The sequence below is a fragment of the Taudactylus pleione genome, unplaced genomic scaffold (genome assembly GCF_031769625.1).
Source record: "Taudactylus pleione unplaced genomic scaffold, aTauple2 ptg000495l, whole genome shotgun sequence".
Classification (NCBI taxonomy): Eukaryota; Metazoa; Chordata; class Amphibia; order Anura; family Myobatrachidae; genus Taudactylus; species Taudactylus pleione.
The window spans coordinates 1,035,606-1,055,071 of NW_028284897.1; the positions used below are offsets into that span (position 1 = coordinate 1,035,606).

At 43.9% G+C, this 19,466-nt stretch overlaps 2 protein-coding genes across 3 annotated transcripts in view; one reads left to right on the plus strand and one right to left on the minus strand.

Annotated features, from left to right (window-relative positions):
• Window positions 1-19,466, plus strand: part of LOC148502496 (uncharacterized) — a 258,997-nt gene that overhangs the window by 196,040 nt on the left and 43,491 nt on the right.
• The window catches only part of LOC148502501 (uncharacterized), a 32,255-nt gene continuing 18,186 nt past the window's right edge, over window positions 5,398-19,466 (minus strand). Inside the window, exons 4-5 of one of the 2 annotated variants that reach the window (XM_088449780.1) lie at window positions 14,854-15,058; window positions 5,398-10,374 (exon numbers count right to left, since the gene is read on the minus strand). In XM_088449780.1, coding sequence (XP_088305906.1) covers window positions 9,134-10,374; window positions 14,854-15,058 — 1,446 coding nt within the window. In that variant the 3' untranslated portion in view covers window positions 5,398-9,133. Of the gene's footprint in view, window positions 10,378-14,853; window positions 15,059-19,466 lie in introns of both variants that reach the window. The other variant, XM_088449779.1, reaches the window with a different exon arrangement.

The following is a 19,466-nucleotide window of genomic DNA, read 5'->3' on the forward strand; positions in this document are numbered from 1 at the left end:
TGGTCACTCACTCCTCATAGATGGACTTATTTCCGGGTGAGGAGTAGCAGAATCAGGAATTAATGGCTTCTATACCCTGACCATCCTTGCACTTCATTTTCTTTATATATAGAATAAATAATTTAGAAAATGTATTGAAGTCTAATGATCTTTATTTATGATGTTGGAATTTATAATATTTACTGTGTAATATTTCGCCATTACCAAAAGGCAAGGGGAATTCTCTTTGTACGCATCTGTATTGTTTGTCTATGAATATGTATAAACAAATCTTTTTGGGATAGCATTGAGCATACCCCATACCATCAGATACAATAATAGTGATATATTTAAGCATGTACATTGATAAGGAATGGTGATTATAATCATTACTGTCTCCAACCTAAATTTTTCTTGTCATTTTTTTATTTTAATATTGTACATTAAAAGTTAACCTTTAAAACCCATTTATTACATAATTGAGTGCTCACAAAACAGAGTTCTTCTCTATCCCTCTCTTTTTGATACTTTACAAAGTAACTATGTATTTGGGAGAGCAGTAGAATGTACTGTAACCCTCCATATTGTATCTTTAGGGGTGTAAAACCTGGTTAGAGTTTCTTCCCTGCTGAGCCATCTGGTTTCTGTATTGTATGATACCAATGTCACAGAGAGTGTGGTCTGCACTCTGTCTCCCTTATCCTATGGGCACTAGGACCTGAAGCCGCTACCTCCAACCTGCCAAGTGCACTACTGTGCATGCTCAATTCTCTGCGCATCATTCTCCTCTCAGCATATAGGACGTGACCGAGTGCTCACCATATAGAGGCCCCACGGAGACTCCAAATACCACTGTCACCTCTGTATAATACCTACATCCCACTGCCCCCACTGTATGTGTGTGAACATAGGCGCACTACAGGTACTAGCATAACCATTACCTGCTCCTAGTTGTAACTGGTTATCACTGTATCCTGTACCTGCTGAGTATTGCATTACCCCTGCATTATTCTGTACCTGCTTCTACCGGTTTATAAACAATTTCCTAGCTTAAGTCTATCTGCTGTGTACTGACCTCCATCGCACATCGCTGCCACCTTCCACCATCGTAGTATCTGCCAATAGTCACATAGATGACTGTATGAATTGTCACCCAGGCATCATTGATATGGGAACTGTATTACTGGCAGATAGAGGCCATGCTGGATAGTATTTAATATCCACTTGTCTAAGGTAATCTGCCATCATCAGTGTGATGGAATGAGATGTGTGATATGACGTAACTCATGTTACTGTTGTCCAATTTTGGATTGGCTGTCTCTATGCTCAGTGGACATAGCTTGATTCCCTGTTCTGTGGGGTCATGTGAAGCTGACAAGTTCAGGGAGAAGCCCAATGAGGAATAGACTCCAATCTTCAAAAAGTCAGGTATGAGCAGGTGATGGCTGCTGTAATGTGATGGGGCCGCCCCCTGTAAGACTTGGGATGACCCTTTATGCAGAGAGTGAGGTATGAGCAGGTGATGGCTGCTGTAATGTGATGGGGCCGCCCCCTGTAAGTCTTGGGATGACCCTTTATGCAGAGTGAGGTATGAGCAGGTGATGGCTGCTGTAATGTGATGGGGCTGCCCCCTGTAAGTCTTGGGATGACCCTTTATGCAGAGAGTGAGGTATGAGCAGGTGATGGCTGCTGTAATGTGATGGGGCCGCCCCCTGTAAGTCTTGGGATGACCCTTTATGTAGAGAGTGAGGTCTGAGCAGGTGATGGCTGCTGTAATGTTACGGGGCCGCCACCTGTAAGTCTTGGGATGACCCTTTATGTAGAGAGTGAGGTATGAGTAGGTGATGGCTGCTGTAATGTGATGGGGCCACCACCTGTAAGTCTTGGGATGACCCTTTATGTAGAGAGTGAGGTATGAGCAAGTGATAACTGCTGTAATGTGACGGGGCTGCCACCTGTAAGTCTTGGGATGACCCTTTATGTAGAGAGTGAGGTATGAGCAGGTGATGGCTGCTGTAATGTTACGGGGCCGCCACCTGTAAGTCTTGGGATGACCCTTTATGTAGAGAGTGAGGTATGAGTAGGTGATGGCTGCTGTAATGTGATGGGGCCACCACCTGTAAGTCTTGGGATGACCCTTTATGTAGAGAGTGAGGTATGAGCAAGTGATAACTGCTGTTATGTGACGGGGCTGCCACCTGTAAGTCTTGGGATGACCCTTTATGTAGATAGTGAGGTATGAGCAGGTGATGGCTGCTGTAATGTGACAGGGCCACCCCCTGTAAGTCTTGGGACAACCCTTTATGCAGAGTGAGGTATGAGCAGGTGATGGCTGCTGTAATGTTATGGGGCCACCACCTGTAAGTCTTGGGATGACCCTTTATGTAGAGAGTGAGGTATGAGCAGGTGATGGCTGCTGTAATGTGATGGGGCCGCCCCCTGTCAGTCTTGGGACAACCCTTTATGCAGAGTGAGGTATGAGCAGGTGATGGCTGCTGTAATGTGACGGGGCCACCCCCTGTAAGTCTTGGGATGACCCTTTATGCAGAGTGAGGTATGAGCAGGTGATGGCTGCTGTAATGTTACGGGGCCGCCACCTGTAAGTCTTGGGATGACCCTTTATGTAGAGAGTGAGGTATGAGCAGGTGATGGCTGCTGTAATGTGATGGGGCCGCCCCCTGTAAGTATTGGGATGACCCTTTATGCAAAGAGTGAGGTATGAGCAGGTGATGGCTGCTGTAATGTGACGGGGCCACCCCCTGTAAGTCTTGGGATGACCCTTTATGCAGAGTGAGGTATGAGCAGGTGATGGCTGCTGTAATGTTACAGGGCCGCCACCTGTAAGTCTTGGGATGACCCTTTATGTAGAGAGTGAGGTATGAGCAGGTGATGGCTGCTGTAATGTGATGGGGCCGCCCCCTGTAAGTATTGGGATGACCCTTTATGCAGAGAGTGAGGTATGAGCAGGTGATGGCTGCTGTAATGTGACAGGGCCACCCCCTGTAAGTCTTGGGACAACCCTTTATGCAGAGTAAGGTATGAGCAGGTGATGGCTGCTGTAATGTGATGGGGCCGCCCCCTGTAAGTATTGGGATGACCCTTTATTCAGAGAGTGAGGTCTGAGCAGGTGATGGCTGCTGTAATGTGACGGGTCCACCCCCTGTAAGTATTGGGATGACCCTTTATGCAGAGTGATATATGAGCAGGTGATGGCTGCTGTAATGTGATGGGGCCGCCCCCTGTAAGTCTTAGGATGACCCTTTATGCAGAGAGTGAGGTATGAGCAGGTGATGGCTGCTGTAATGTGATGGGGCCACCACCTGTAAGTCTCCGGATGACCCTTTATGCAGAGAGTGAGGTATGAGCAGGTTATGGCTACTGTAATGTGATTGGGGCCGCCCCCTGTAAGTCTTGGGATGATTTATGCAGAAAGTGATCCATTCATACTGTACATGGGTAGAAATATTGTGTGTCCATCACAGCCTCCATTGTGTCCTCCATCATCCAGCCCTGAGATCAGCCTCAGTGATACAGTAGCCAGGGCCAGCTACCTGTATGCATGTTACTGATAAATGATATTACTCCCCTGCCTTCCAGCAGAGGCTTGCTGCATGTGGCTACCTGCTGGTGCTAGGGGGCAATCTCCTGAAGAACTAATGTGTGTATGACAGTGATGTTAGAATTGTCCACTTATAATACAAAATAAATTCTGAGTGACAGTGATGTATAATATGTAACTTTTCCAGCTCCAACTCACCTCTCAAATCAAGACTCCAAAAATGGGCGGAATTCAATTCTTTATAGCCGCTATTGCGCCCGACGGAGCTATTCTATTCTTGCTCCTGTCAGGTGCGATCAGCTGCCAAGCGCTACATTTCAGCTCGCAGCCCCTGGGGGATGAGAGCTGAAATGTGCGAAAAGTGACATGTTTGGGCGCCCAAACATCACTTTTCGCGATCGCGCCCAGCACTTTGGTCAGGTTTAGCTGCTTTACGCGGCTAAACCTGACCTCTATGGGCGCGATCAGCGCGAACATCTTGGACAATTGTATAGCGGCCCGCAATCTCCTGTCACTTTAGATGGGAGATGCGGGCTGCGAATACAATTGAATTCCGCCCAATGTGTCATCACACATTAAATGTTTCTCCCAGACATCCCAATTTTTGAAACAGGAAAATAGAGTCCATCTCGTGCATTACCGTTTTATTGTCAAAAGCACAAAAATCATACTAATAGCACAAAAAATATTCAATACACAATTACAGCATATAATTAGTCTTTGAATCTCAGTCTACTAGATTTAGGTTGTTGTGAGTGCAGAAAACACATAAACCAGCACCGCTACATCCCGGGACTTCAGTTATACTATGCTGCCTCTCCCAGCCAGCTTGTTGTGAAAGAGAACCACCCTCACCTGCCAACGCGTTTCAACCAGCATTGGGAAGGCCTTGAATGAAGACCATAATGGTTGAAATGTGCGAGCAGGTGAGGATGGTTTTCTTACACAAATATTCAGGCATCATGGTGGTCATTGGGGGATTCCATATTTGCTATTCATGTCCTTGCACATCTGCTTTTCTGCAGTAATACAGCCTGGAAGGTACAAAATAGGTTCCAAACACAGCATAGGCTGAGGATTGACCTGCACCACCTCTAAGCATGTGCAATAGTCTAGTCCTCTTACCGGTGGGAAAATAGACCCTGCAACACCCACTAACCCAGGATGGTTCCTGTAATTACACACATGCTCCATCCTTTACCCCCTTCTCTGCGGAACCTATTCTGACACTATTTGGGGTGATTACATTTCAATGTCAGTATTTATGCAGTAACAGAAGATAAATGTCTATGGATGGTGTTACCCATATACATGGTACCGGCTGTGTGACACTAGTAATGCCATTAACGAATACAGAGGGCTCACACGCCAGCCCTTACCTAGATGTTACCATGTGTATCTGGGAGGTGACCACATCTTACCTTCATATTAATGGGGTAAGCAGAGTATTTCATAGAGTAGGAACTCTGGACGATTGGCTGACCATGGTGTCATTTGCTAGATAATACAGAGTAACAGTGGTGATGACAATAATTGTCTCTGCTTTGTATTATTTATACAGTGCCCACACAATACCTTGGTTTGTTTTTTTAAATCATTAGTTTCCTTATTTCTCCTAAAAAGAACAAAGATAATCTCCCCAAAAAGGCATTTTTTTAAATTAAATTACAAGAAAGTGAATGTTTTTATTTTGTTTTTCTAACCACCTCCAACCAATACTTTGTGGTTTGTGCATCACCATTAACCCAGCATTCCAAAGCAGCAAAAGCTGGATACTACTCATTACTTTCCCTAATAGAATGTATTTTATAAATAAACTGCATAAAATGTATCTCCTATATAACAACAACGTGGTCTGTTATTACTGCGGAGAGTGGTGACGATATCTAATAGACTAAAGACAATACTATAGGGGAGTGGCCTGGAGTAGCTAGGAGAAGGAAGCATTTTACCAGCTCTCCTGTATATATCCTTCAATTATCCTGTTTTTCCTGGTTGTTTCTCCCCCAAACTGGATATTCCAGTGTTTTACCCTTTCTAGACTAACTGGGCTCCGAGGTGGAAGTTTGCAGGCAGTGTCTCCCAGTGTATTTCCAGGAGTTTGCAGTGGCCAGGTCCTCTCTCACTGGGGCCCGTTTCTCTTATCTCCAGCTCCCGGGGCTGTCTCCTGTTGTTATACTTACCTGTGGACTCGATCCTGGTGCCTGACTGCGTCCTGCGGGATCCGGTATGTGTCTCCTGCCGGTTCTTATTTGTATCAGTTGAGGAGTATTGGAAGCGGACATCAGCCATCTTCTCTTCTTGGGCGGTGGCTGCAAGTCTCCCTGTGCACCAACATCTCTGCTGCTGATCTGCCCTGTTGTTCCCGGCTTCAGTGGTCATCTGAGGATTTTTCCTGGGATTTCTCCTTTATACCTGCTGGCTGCTACCTCCCAGCTGTCGATCTCCTTGTGGCTGTGTGCTGGTAAGCTCTGGTGGTGCGCTAGCCGCCATCATCTTGCCAATGATTTCCCTCCTGGCTGCTGCTCAGGTTATCCTGCCTTGCTGTGATTATTATACTGGTGGCTACGTACCTCAAAGATGGCTGGCTCTATGCTACAAATTATCCAGGCTATTAATGCCCTTACTCTGGGGCTGCTTACCAAGCTTGAGGATGTGATGATCGGGTCTGTGAGTTCTGCAGCTGCTGTTCACATGTCTCCTGCAACAGTGCAATATTTGGATGTATTCTGTCCGAGGTCCTTTATCCTTTATTTATATGGCGCCACAAAGGTTCCGCAGCGCTTTACACAGTACATAAATGAGCACACAAGAAAAACCGTTAATAGTAATATAAAACAATGCAGGACAAGGACATGGTTTATACACATAGCTGCATAACACAAGCAGCAGGACATGAGCAACCAGGTGTTAGGTGCCGTTGTGGGACGTTAGGAGTAAATTATACTATAAGTAGGGGAAGGAGAAGCACATGAGGGACGAGGGCCCTGCTCATGAGAGCTTACATTCTAAAGGGGAAGGGCAGACAGACAGGGGCGACACAGATGGGGTAGATAGTGAGGAAGCATGGAGCAGGGGGTTAGTATATGTGCTGTGGAATGTGAGGGGCAGACAGACAGGGGTGACACAGATGGGGTAGTGAGGAAGGAGCATGGAGCAGTGGGTTAGGATATGAGCTGTGGAATGTGAGGGGCAGACAGACAGGGGCGACACAGATGGGGTAGATAGTGAAGAAGGAGCATGGAGCAGGGGGTTAGGATATGAGCTGTGGAATGTGAGGGGCAGACACACAGGGGTGACACAGATGGGGTAGATAGTGAGGAAGGAGCATGGAGCAGTGGGTTAGGATATAAGCTGCGGAATGTGTGTGTATAAGATGACCTGATGTTATGTAAAAATTAAGTCCTTCATTCATCTATCTCTATGACAGAAAATAGATTGTTTATGTGTTATTTACATGAGAGATGTACAAAATAAAAGTTGTAGCACTTTAATTATTGTGTGTTACATTTTAGCATCTAAATAAATCCTGATAAAAATGCAGCTATTATGGGACTGTCCCGCCATCCTAATACAGTAGTGACTACTTTAGTCCCAGCTGCTAGGTGCTATGCCATGCTCCTGTGAGTGGGTGCATCTCACATGCTAGACCCACTCACAAATGGGTGCAGCCATACATGATGTGGTCCCACAGGATGTTGCAGTACCCGGGCCCAGAATTTCTCTTGGCAGCCCTGGAGAGGACAGACAGAACCAGGAGGGCTTAGTGGTGGGATAACAAGGCCATGGAGGGAGGTGGTTGAGAGTGGAGGGATAGGAGAAGTGGGGGGAAAGAAGCAGAGGGTTGGAAGCAGACTGATGAGAGAAAAAAGGGGGAACAGCAAGTGGAGGAGACAAAAGGGGGAGGATAGGGATGGATAAAGTAGAGGATTATGTGGACATAGAATATGGGGGTTGTGTGAAGTAAGGGTGTTCATGCTGTGAACAAGGTAATAATTGAGATGTAGACTGGAGTGGAGGCTGTGAGATATAGACTGTGTGATGTGGAGGCTGTGAGATATAGAGTCAGAGTGGATTAAAGTTGTTAAATGTTCAAAAATACATGTAAAGAACAGTGCTGCTAATGTATGAGCGCAGCTATAAAAGTGATATATAAAGGAGAGGTATGTGAGCAGTGGGTGCAGGAATTAGTTATTAAACAAATGATTAAAGTGGACAGATGTGACACAATTGGAAAAGGCAATACAAAATGAATTTATGTAGTATGAGGACAAAATGACAATGTACCCGAGCTGACCCAGTCCGAAGTGTTCTGATCAACAACGATCAATCAACAAGAGCAGCACACAGATAGGGGAGTATCTGCAGTGTCCAAGCAGCGAGTGCAGTAAGGAGTTGCCTGGATACAGCAGAAGATGGAGATTCTGGTAATTCATGTAAGTTGCTTGTTGTTGTTCAGAGAGTTTTCTGGTTTTGAGTTTCTTTTCCCTCAGTTTTCCTCCAGTTTAACTCCGGCGTAACTCCCACTTAGTTATCAAATAGGTCTGTGTTAACCTCCGATTCTGAAGCCCTCTCGGCTTATGGATGTCTCAAATTTGATGAGGTTCGTACAGAGATCCGTTCCCCACTTCCAACATACAAGTTAAAGTTCCGGGACTTAGCGTTAAAGTACTTCATGCCCCTTTTTATTTACTCTTCAATGCCAGAAAGTTTACAGAATTTATTGCTCCCATGCTCCATAGTGTGTCCTTGGGGAGATGGAGACGGGACTATTTCTATAATTTCACAAGAGGCTGAGGCCTGGACAGACTAAGATTAATAATTTGAAACCTAATATTTAGTTCTAAGGTCTTTGGATATTTTCTTTTTGTTTATTATTTATCCAGTTGTTTGAATTATTTAATTACTTTGCTTATTTGGTTTTCATATATATAAGTACAATGTTACATATTTTATATGGAAGAAACACCATCCCTTTGAAATATGGGAGAACCTATTTTAGGGTCATTAGTCTATTGCTCTCATCAGATACATGGGTTTCTGTTATCCTGTATTTCTGTGGATGGAGGGGGGGGGTTTAGGTAGTTTGTGTAGAATGGGGAAGGGAATTAGGGATCCAGGTATACCTAGGTTAAGGTTAGGTTATACAGGGTGGGGGGTTATGGGGTGGGTTGTTTTGGTCTTTTTCTTTTAATTTCTTCTATTTATGTGTGTAGTTTTGATATCCGGGCAGATCTGGGAGATTCCCCCTTTTTTCTCTTATATTTGACACTCTATAATGTTGCATATGCAATCAATATATCTAAAAGTGGTTAGTTTCTTTGTATGTGTATCTATGGATATATGAGCCCAAAAGGCGCGTTCGGGCTCTTCATATTCTTTACATATATGATGCAGACTATGATGTATATCCTGTTTTTGATATAATGTCAGTCGCTTGTGTAACATGTCTTATGCTAATATATACTGTGTATTGTGTCTGTTTATTCAGATCTGCTGTGCTATATTTGCCATTTTATATTATTGTATAATGTTTTATTTATTTTCAAAATACTATGTGACTGGAATGTTGCTACAGCCCTGTCTTGTATTAGCTCATAGAAATGCTTTTCTCTTGTGTGACATCTGATGTCTACCAATACTTGATTTATGTTGAAAACATTTCCCACACTCAGAGCATGAAAATGGTTTCTCGCCTGTATGAGTTGTCTGATGTTTAACAAGATCTGATTTATTTATAAAACATTTCCCACACTCAGAGCATGGAAATGGCCTCTCACCAGTGTGACGTTTCTGATGTCTAACAAGATCTGATTTATATGTAAAACATTTCCCACACTCAGAACATGGAAATGGTTTCTCACCTTTGTGACGTCTCTGATGTTTAACAAGATCTAATTTATATCTAAAACATTTCCCACACTCAGAGCATGGAAATGGTTTCTCACCTATGTGAGTTTTCTGATGTTTAACAAGAGCTGATTTATATCTAAAAAATGTCCCACACTTAGAGCATGGAAATGGTTTCTCACCTGTGTGAGTTCTCTTATGTCTAACAAGATCATTTTTATATGTAAAACATTTTCCACACTCAGAGCATGGAAATGGCCTTTCACCTGTGTGATGTCTCTGATGTGTAACAAGAACTGATTTATATGTAAAACATTTCCCACACACAGAACATAAAAATGGCCTCTCACCTGTGTGAGTTCTTTGATGTTCAACAAGAGCTGATTTCTGTGTAAAACATTTCCCACACTCAGAGCATGGAAATGGGTTGTCACCTGTGTGACTTCTCTGATGTATAACAAGAGCTGCTTTATATGTAAAACATTTCCCACACTGAGAACATGAAAATGGCTGCTCACCTGTGTGTGTTCTCTCATGTATAACAAGATATGATTTCTCTGTAAAACATTTCGCACACTGAGAACATGAAAATGGCTTCTCACCTGTGTGACGTCTCTTATGTCTATTAAGAGCTTTTTTATGTGGAAAATATTTCCCACATTCAGGACATGGAAATTGTTTCTCACCTGTGTGACTTCTCTGGTGTGTCACAAGAAGAGATTTACATGAAAAACATTTCCCACAGTTAGAACAGGGAGAGTTTTTATCACCGATATGAGCTGCACTATGTGTAACAAAAGCTGAGGTATCAGGTGAACAGTCCTCACGATTAGAGGGGTTAGATGATATTGCTGTACTGTGATGTACTGGATGTATATTTAGTATAATAGGGCTGTCTCCTAGATAAACTTGAGTGATGTTATCTTCTATTTCAATATCTTTAGACAAAATGAGATCTCCCTCCAGCTTGATGCTTGTGCGTCCATCTGCTAGAAATAAAATATCACTTATTATTCACAGCTCTTTATATAGTGCACACTGTGAATATATACTCATTCACATCAGTTCTTGCCCAAATGCAGCTTACCATCTATATTCGCTATCACATGTACATACATATACAAATTATGGTTAATTTGTTTCAGATGCCAATTAGCCTACCAGTATGATTTTTGGAGCATTGGGTGAAACACATACAAACTCCACACAGATAACGCCTTGGTTGGGAACTGAAATCATGTCCTCAGTTCTGTGAGACAGGAATGCTGACCACTACACCAACATGTTACTATAATGAATATGTTTATTTGTTTAATTTCAACTTGCAAACTGTGACCACTGTATTATAATTACAAATGTACAACAAATATGAGTCTCTATGAACACTGGTAAAGAGAAAATATAGGGTAAGCATGTCTAATCATAAACAAATTAGCGTTCGCTTTACATTACACCAGATATATAGCTTAATTTAGTATTCATTTCGAATAGCGCTTACTGCTTAATTCACTAAGATGTCCTCCAGGTAAGCTGCGCTCCACAGTCATTACCCATAAGTCCAGGGCCTGCTGAGTGAATGAAGGATCTTTCACCTATTCCTGCAGTACCTATTATCCCGAGTAATTACACATCAATGTCTGATTTCTGTCATAATATAACAGACAAAAATATTATGAAGGTTTTCCAGCTTTATAGACCCCATCTTGTCTGTCGTATGTATATATTAGGTAATGTTACCTTTGCCCTGCAATCTACGTAGAAGGAGGATTGTGTCCTTGCACTTTAATGCTAGCTAATTGGAATATAGATATTTCATCAGCACAATGGGATATTGTTAGTCACATATGTTCATAGTTATGTGGGCTAGCTTGCTGGGGAGGATATTGTTAGTCACACGTGCTCTTAGTTATGTGGGCTAGCTTGCTGGGGAGGATATTGGTAGTCACACATGCTCATAGTTATGTGGGCTAGCTTGCTGGGGAGGATATTGTTAGTCACACATGCTCATAGTTATGTGTGATAGCTTGCTGGGGAGGATATTGTTAGTCACACATGCTCATAGTTATGTGGTCTAGCTTGCTGGGGAGGATATTGTTAGTCACAGATGCTCATAGTTATGTGGGCTAGCTTGCTAGGGAGGATATTGTTAGTCACACATGCTCATAGTTATGTGGGCTAGCTTGCTGGGGAGGATATTGTTAGTCACACATGCTCATAGTTATGTGGGCTAGCTTGCTGGGGAGGATATTGTTAGTCACACATGCTCATAGTTATGTGGGCTAGCTTGCTGGGGAGGATATTGTTAGTCACATATGCTCATAGTTATGTGGCCTAGCTTGCTGGGGTGGATATTGTTAGTCACACAAGCTCATAGTTATGTGGGCTAGCTTGCTGGGGAGGATATTGGTAGTCACACATGCTCATAGTAATGGGCTAGCTTGCTGGGGAGGATATTGTTAGTCACACATCCTCATAGTTATGTGGGCCAGCTTGCTGGGGAGGATATTGTCAGTCACACATGCTCATAGTTATGTGATCTAGCTTGCTGGGGAGGATATTGTTAGTCACACATGCTCATAGTTATGTGGGCTAGCTTGCTGGGGAGGATATTGTTATTCACACATGCTCATAGTTATGTGGGCTAGCTTGCTGGGGAGGATATTGTTAGTCACACAAGCTCGTAGTTATGTGGGCTAGCTTGCTGGGGAAGATATTGTTAGTCACATATGCTCATAGTTATGTGGGCTAGCTTGCTGGGGAGGATATTGTTAGTCACATATGCTCATAGTTATGTGGGCTAGCTTGCTGGGGAGGATATTGTTAGTCACACATGCTCATAGTTATGTGTAATAGCTTGCTGGGGAGGATATTGTTAGTCCCATATGCTCATAGTTATGTGGGCTAGCTTGCTGGGGAGAATATTGTTAGTCACACATGCTCATAGTTATGTGGGCTAGCTTGCTGGGGAGGATATTGTTAGTCACACATGCTCATAGTTATGTGGGCTAGCTTGCTGGGGAGGATATTGTTAGTCACATATGCTCATAGTTATGTGTGATAGCTTGCTGGGGAGGATATTGTTAGTCACACATGCTCATAGTTATGTGGTCTAGCTTGCTGGGGAGGATATTGTTAGTCACATATGCTCATAGTTATGTGGGCTAGCTTGCTGGGGAGGATATTGTTAGTCACATATGCTCATAGTTATGTGGTCTAGCTTGCTGGGGAGGATATTGTTAGTCACACATGCTCATAGTTATGTGGGCTAGCTTGCTGGGGAGGATATTGTTAGTCACACATGCTCATAGTTATGTGGCCTAGCTTGCTGGGGAGGATATTGTTAGTCACACATGCTCATAGTTATGTGGGCTAGCTTGCTGGGGAGGATATTGTTAGTCACATATGCTCATAGTTATGTGTGATAGCTTGCTGGGGAGGATATTGTTAGTCACACATGCTCATAGTTATGTGTGATAGCTTGCTGGGGAGGATATTGTTAGTCACATATGCTCATAGTTATGTGGGCTAGCTTGCTGGGGAGGATATTGTTAGTCACATATGCTCATAGTTATGTGGTCTAGCTTGCTGGGGAGGATATTGTTAGTCACACATGCTCATAGTTATGTGGGCTAGCTTGCTGGGGAGGATATTGTTAGTCACATATGCTCATAGTTATGTGGTCTAGCTTGCTGGGGAGGATATTGTTAGTCACATATGCTCATAGTTATGTGTGATAGCTTGCTGGGGAGGATATTGTTAGTCACACATGCTCATAGTTATGTGGTCTAGCTTGCTGGGGAGGATATTGTTAGTCACACATGCTCATAGTTATGTGGGCTAGCTTGCTGGGGAGCATATTGTTAGTCACATATGCTCATAGTTATGTGGTCTAGCTTGCTGGGGAGGATATTGTTAGTCACACATGCTCATAGTTATGTGTGATAGCTTGCTGGGGAGGATATTGTTAGTCACACATGCTCATAGTTATGTGGTCTAGCTTGCTGGGGAGGATATTGTTAGTCACATATGCTCATAGTTATGTGAGCTAGCTTGCTGGGGAGGATATTGTTAGTCACACATGCTCATAGTTATGTGTGATAGCTTGCTGGGGAGGATATTGTTAGTCACACATGCTCATAGTTATGTGGTCTAGCTTGCTGGGGAGGATATTGTTAGTCACATATGCTCATAGTTATGTGGGCTAGCTTGCTGGGGAGGATATTGTTAGTCACATATGCTCATAGTTATGTGGGCTAGCTTGCTGGGGAGGATATTGTTAGTCACATATGCTCATAGTTATGTGGGCTAGCTTGCTGGGGAGGATATTGTTAGTCACATATGCTCATAGTTATGTGGGCTAGCTTGCTGGGGAGGATATTGTTAGTCACACATGCTCATAGTTATGGGTGATAGCTTGCTGGGGAGGATATTGTTAGTCACATATGCTCATAGTTATGTGTGATAGCTTGCTGGGGAGGATATTGTTAGTCACACATGCTCATAGTTATGTGTGATAGCTTGCTGGGGAGGATATTGTTAGTCACACATGCTCATAGTTATGTGTGATATCTTGCTGAGACCAGTAGCCGGTACTGTGACCTTGGTGCCTACAGAATAACCTGCATATTGTTATGTCATTAAGCTGAAGTCAGATAGAAAGCAGAAACAAGAGACTGATGATTCTAGGAATAATGAGACATCAATATAAAAGTAGCCGTTATATAAACAGTAAATGAATGGCGGCTGTATGGAGATAAAATACCATAAGTCACAATGCTATATATAATAGAAAATATGATGTGAATTAGAAATAACTCCATATATGTAGTTTGTTATTACAGCAGACTGATACAAGCTTGTGTAATTTTGGCCGTGCAGGTGAGAATGAGACCCCGAGGCTGAGAACAGCTAGAAGCCGGCACTATGGAGAAACGGGATACAGTCAGCATCCCACCTTACGGGATGCCGACGGTCTAACTACAGGCGCCGGATTCCAAACAGTAGTCAGGATCCCGGCTCCAGTATACCGTCCGCCAGCACACAGTGATATGATGTGAGGAGGAGAGCAGGAGTATAATAATGGCTGATGGCTCCTGATGTATGAGATACACCAGAGAGTGTGGGGAGGAGACTGGTCAGATCTCTGGGCTGGTAACACACAGTGATATGATGTGAGGGGGAGAGCAGGAGTATAATAGGGGCTGATGGCTCCTGATGTATGAGATACACCAGAGAGTGTGGGGAGGAGACTGGTCAGATCTCTGGGCTGGTAACACACAGTGATATGATGTGAGGGTGAGAGAAGGAGTATAATAGGAGCTGATGGCTCCTGACTCCCCCACTGGGCTGATACATTTCTCTCATTAGTCTGTACTGACAGAGGAGTGTGTAGGATAAGAGATTGCTGTAGTGACTGACCAAGGCAAATATGTGACTCTGTTTTGTACTTAGTGATCATTACTCACCTGTGCTGATATCTGTAGGGATTTCCTTCTCACACTGCTGATCCTTCATTACATACGTCTTTTCTTCTCTCTCTAAATCTTTTGCCTTATTATCAGTCTCATATGTCTCTTCTTCTCTGTCTATATCTTCTGCCTTATTATCAGTCTCATATGTCTCTTCTTCTCTGTCTATATCATTTATTGTAATATTAGTCAGATCTTCACCCTAATTAAATCATAGAAAAAACAATCACATAATATCTGATGTCATTACATGAAATGTAACAGTATAATATCAGTGCCATAGACACACAGCTCCTCTGCACATCATATAGGGCCTGATTCTGGGGGAGGGGGTAAAGCAAAAACAAGTAACTTTGCACCAAGACAAACCATGCTGCATTACAGGGGGGCAAAAACATTTAATTTTTGCATGCAGGGTAAATACTGAACAGCTTTGTTACACAGTAATTTAGATTTCAGTTTGGATAAACCCCCCCCCCCCCTCAAAATCTAAATCCATCTTGTGGCAGGAGGGTCACGGAGCCACAGCTGAGTAGGATGGTTTTTAGGAGCAGAGTGGGTTGGGACATACTCACCGCCTGATTACCTGGGTGTAGGATGCTTTGCTGGTCTGGTGCAGGTCTTGCAGCTTGCTGAGATATCAGCAAGGTAACAGCACCTGTGAGCATGGCTTAAAGCTTTCCTGAGAACAAGTATCAGGGCTCCTGGTGCTGAAAAAGTCGGCCAGGCGATATCCTGGGTAGGAGTGTGGTTAGCATCATGGTGCCGGGACCAGGAGGGTCCACTGATCTTATGTATATCGGCTGTGACCGAAGGTATAAACCCACTGCTGTGATTGCTGTATTATACACCTGCTGCTCTGATTGCTGTATTATACACCAGAAAATGACAGCGTCTGAGGACACGGGGGCGTTCTTCAACACCTTTGAGAGAACTATGACACGCCTAGGATGGTTACGGAGGAATGGGTAAGTAGATTGGCGCCATACTTAAAAGAGCAGCTCAAAGAGTTTACACTGACCTACCTGAGCAGCAAGCAGCTTCATATACCCACCTAAAGGCAGCTATACTTGCTAGGATAAGGGTGATGGGACCTGGCAATGCTTAAAGTTTCCATGACTGGGAGTTTTCCCCTTCACAGGCTCCCCAAATACAGTTAGCAGAGTTGGCCAGATTGGGTAAAGCATGTTTAAAACCCAAGGCAAATGCGGTTTAGGGGGCGAATGAGGGGAGTAAGGGCATGTTCATCGCCATTGTCCAAAGCATTCTTAACCCGTGGAATGTGCCACAGGCCAAGTGGCCAGACCAACTATCAGCATGTGCATCAGGCTTTCCTCTCCTAAGGACTTGACTCTGTCCTGAGTGGCACTACAAATTGAAGACCATGAGGTCTGGGCCCTTGTGGATACAGGGAGCAAACTATTTATGGTGTCCAGAGAATTAGTTACAAAAGAAGCGGACCAAGTATTAACCTCCTGTGAGGGTGCTGTGTTTACATGGGGCTACTGAAGAACATTCCTGAGTACAATTGTAACAGCAGTTTTTCAAAAATCACCATACCTCCTAATATAGGGATGGATTTTCCCTTGTTATGGGTCGGGCCAATAAAGATAAGCCAGAGATCGACAATCGAAAAATGACGCCCTTCGGACACAGTACCTGTGAATGTGCTCATGAAGTGGGAACTGAGGAGGAGACTCAGAAATATTCCGGAAGATAAGGAATTGGCTAACATATCGTCCTGTCCATTGTCCAAGGGCATAGTGAAACCAGTAATGGCCACAGAATGGCCAGGGGAACATTGTATGGACAATAACTGGTCGCCTATAGAAAAGGATGTCTTTACAGGTCTTTTCACAGGGTCAGCTAAATGATAGTAACTTGGTGAATGCTTTCCAAAATGTGGTTAAGATAAATGGCAGAATAGAGACAACACTAATGCCAGTGAGCACCACATATTTTGCATTGAAAGGTGACTTATTGTATCGGGTTGCCTATGTGCAAGGTACAAAGTTAGACCAGTTGTTGGTTCCCCTGGTACATGAACCGTTGGTACTTCAGATGGCTCACGCGGATTTGGGGAGGGCATTTGGGGGGGGCAGTAAAAACTCTTCAGTGAATACAATGTAGATTTTTTAGGCCTCGCATCTATGCAGCAGTAAAGTAATTTTTTGCAGTAATAGTCCCCTGGCCACAATTTAGAGCGCTCTTGGTACCCCTGCCGGTCATTGCAGTCCCGTTTGAATGGATTGGGATAGATCTAGTAGGTACGGTTAAGAAGTCAGCTCGAGGTCACCAATATATATTGGTGAAATTAGACTATGCTACTAGATATCCCAAAGAAATACCAAATTGAAATATTAAATCTGATGAAAGACCTATGTTGGTTAGGGGTGGAAAGGATAATGAATTCGGTGTACCACCCACAGACTAATGGTTTGGTAGAGCAGTTCAACCACACTCTTAAACAAACGATTAAACGAGCTGTAAGTCAAGACAGTTGAGACTGGGATCCTGTTGCTGCCCTATTTGATGTTTGCAGTCCGGGAAGTGCCACAATCTTCTACAGCTTTAAGCCCATTTTTATGGGAGACAGCCCCAGGGAGTTCTAGACTTGTTAAAACAGGGATGGGAACAGCCAACAGCCCAGGACCCTAATGTTGTGCAGTTTGTGTCCCAGCTGTAAAACTGTTTAGGACTAATAAATCCCTTGGTAAAAGACCTTATGGACCAAGCCCAGCAGCGACAGAAACACAACTATGATACAACTGCAGTAGTTTGGTCCTTTAAATCTGGGGACAAGGTGTTAGTCCATGTTCCCATTGAAGAAAGTAAATTGTATGCCCTTTGGCAAGGACCATATGAGGTTATTGAAGCAGTAGGACAACTCAATTACAAGGTACACCAAGAAGGTAAGAGAAAGGTAGAACAGGTTTATCACGTTATCCTGTATACAACCCTGGTGAGAGAGTATCATCTGAGCCTCAGGTTTCACTATAAAACTCAAGAAACTGTGGTGTACCAATTAAAGAGACGTTACAACCAAAATCAACAAGCCATAGATATGGTAAAACGGAATCAAAATGCTTTCTCCCCCATTCTGGGTAGAACCCAAATTATAAAACATTATATTGTCACCCCACTGGGGTTTGTTGTGTATCAAGGACCTTATTGAATAACTGTCGCTAAACGGGGAGCCATAAATAGGAGGTAGAGGACATGATTCGACTGGGTGTAATAGAAGAGACGAGTAGTAAGTGGAACAATCCCATGGTGTTAGTGCCCAAACACTCGGGAGCTTTGAGATTCTGTAATCTCCTCCCCTCTCATCTATGGAGTGATGAAGCGATCGGATTACCAAAGTGATGATCCGCGACCAGCTGCTGGCTGTGCTGCTGGTAGCTGGCCCCTGCGGAGATGATCTAAGCAGGGGCCAGCTACAGATGTGTCCTCATACTGTATGAGTCATACATCAAGCCTCCTTGCGTGCTAAACAGCCCTTCTAGTCGAGCCATGCCGTGACCCGGTAGCGCCGAGCATCTTTTCGTGCGACTTTTTTGCACAGCTGTGTGAATTGTTAGCGCAAGCAGCTTCTGCTGATTACTATGATATGTGGCATGCCTATATTCTATGCGTCTGTGTCAGATGTTGGGGTGCAGAGAGCCAGGAATGGGAGGGGGCCCAAAGCATATTCTGGCACCTGGGCCCGCCACTGCTAAGGGCATTTAGCTAATCCCATTAGCAGAAACGCCAGAGGGATTGTTTCAATACTGAATATTACCATTTAGTTTACATGGTGCCCCTGCGACATTACAAAGATCAATGAATAAACTGCTGAGGACTCATCAAGAGAAGTCAGCTGCATACTTAGATCATATTGTGAGTTGAAGTCAAGACTGCGAGTCACACCTCTCAAAGGTGGAGGCCGTTCTTGACTCCCTCCGGGCGCATGGGTTTACTGTCAACCCTGAGAAATACACCATCAGTATGTCAGAGGGGAGGAAAAGGAAAGGTGGATCACAAATGCAGAGTAACGTCTGGGAAGGCGAACGGGCAAGCTCGCCTGGAAGTCGGTCAGCTTCACCTAAGTTAAGGTTAAGTTACAGTTAAGAAATAGATCTCACAAAGAGGGTATGTGGAAGGAGAGTCCCAGAGCCACAGCTGAGGCCTTTCAGGTGCAAAGTGAGTTGGGACATACTCACCACCTCGTTACCTGGGTGTAGGATGTTATGCAGCTTGCTCAGATCATCAGTCAGGTAATGATCAGCACCTGAGAGCTTAACTTAAAGATTTCCTGAGAAACAAGGATCAAGGATCCTGATGCTGAACAAGTCGGCCAGGCAATAGGCTTGATAGGTTTAATGCCAACCCTGAGAAATGCACCATCAGAATGTAGTTAGCCATGGACAAGTAAAGCCCTGAATGAATAAAGTGGAGGCCGTATCCTCATGGCTAAACCAGAAAGGAAAACACAACTTAGGACCTCTATCTTCTTAGTGGGCTACTATCTGGATTTTGTGACCAAAGCAGCGCCAATAACCAAATGTTTCAAGAAAAAGAATCCAGATAGCATAGTCTGGACTAGTTATGCGGAGGCAGCTTGGAAAAAT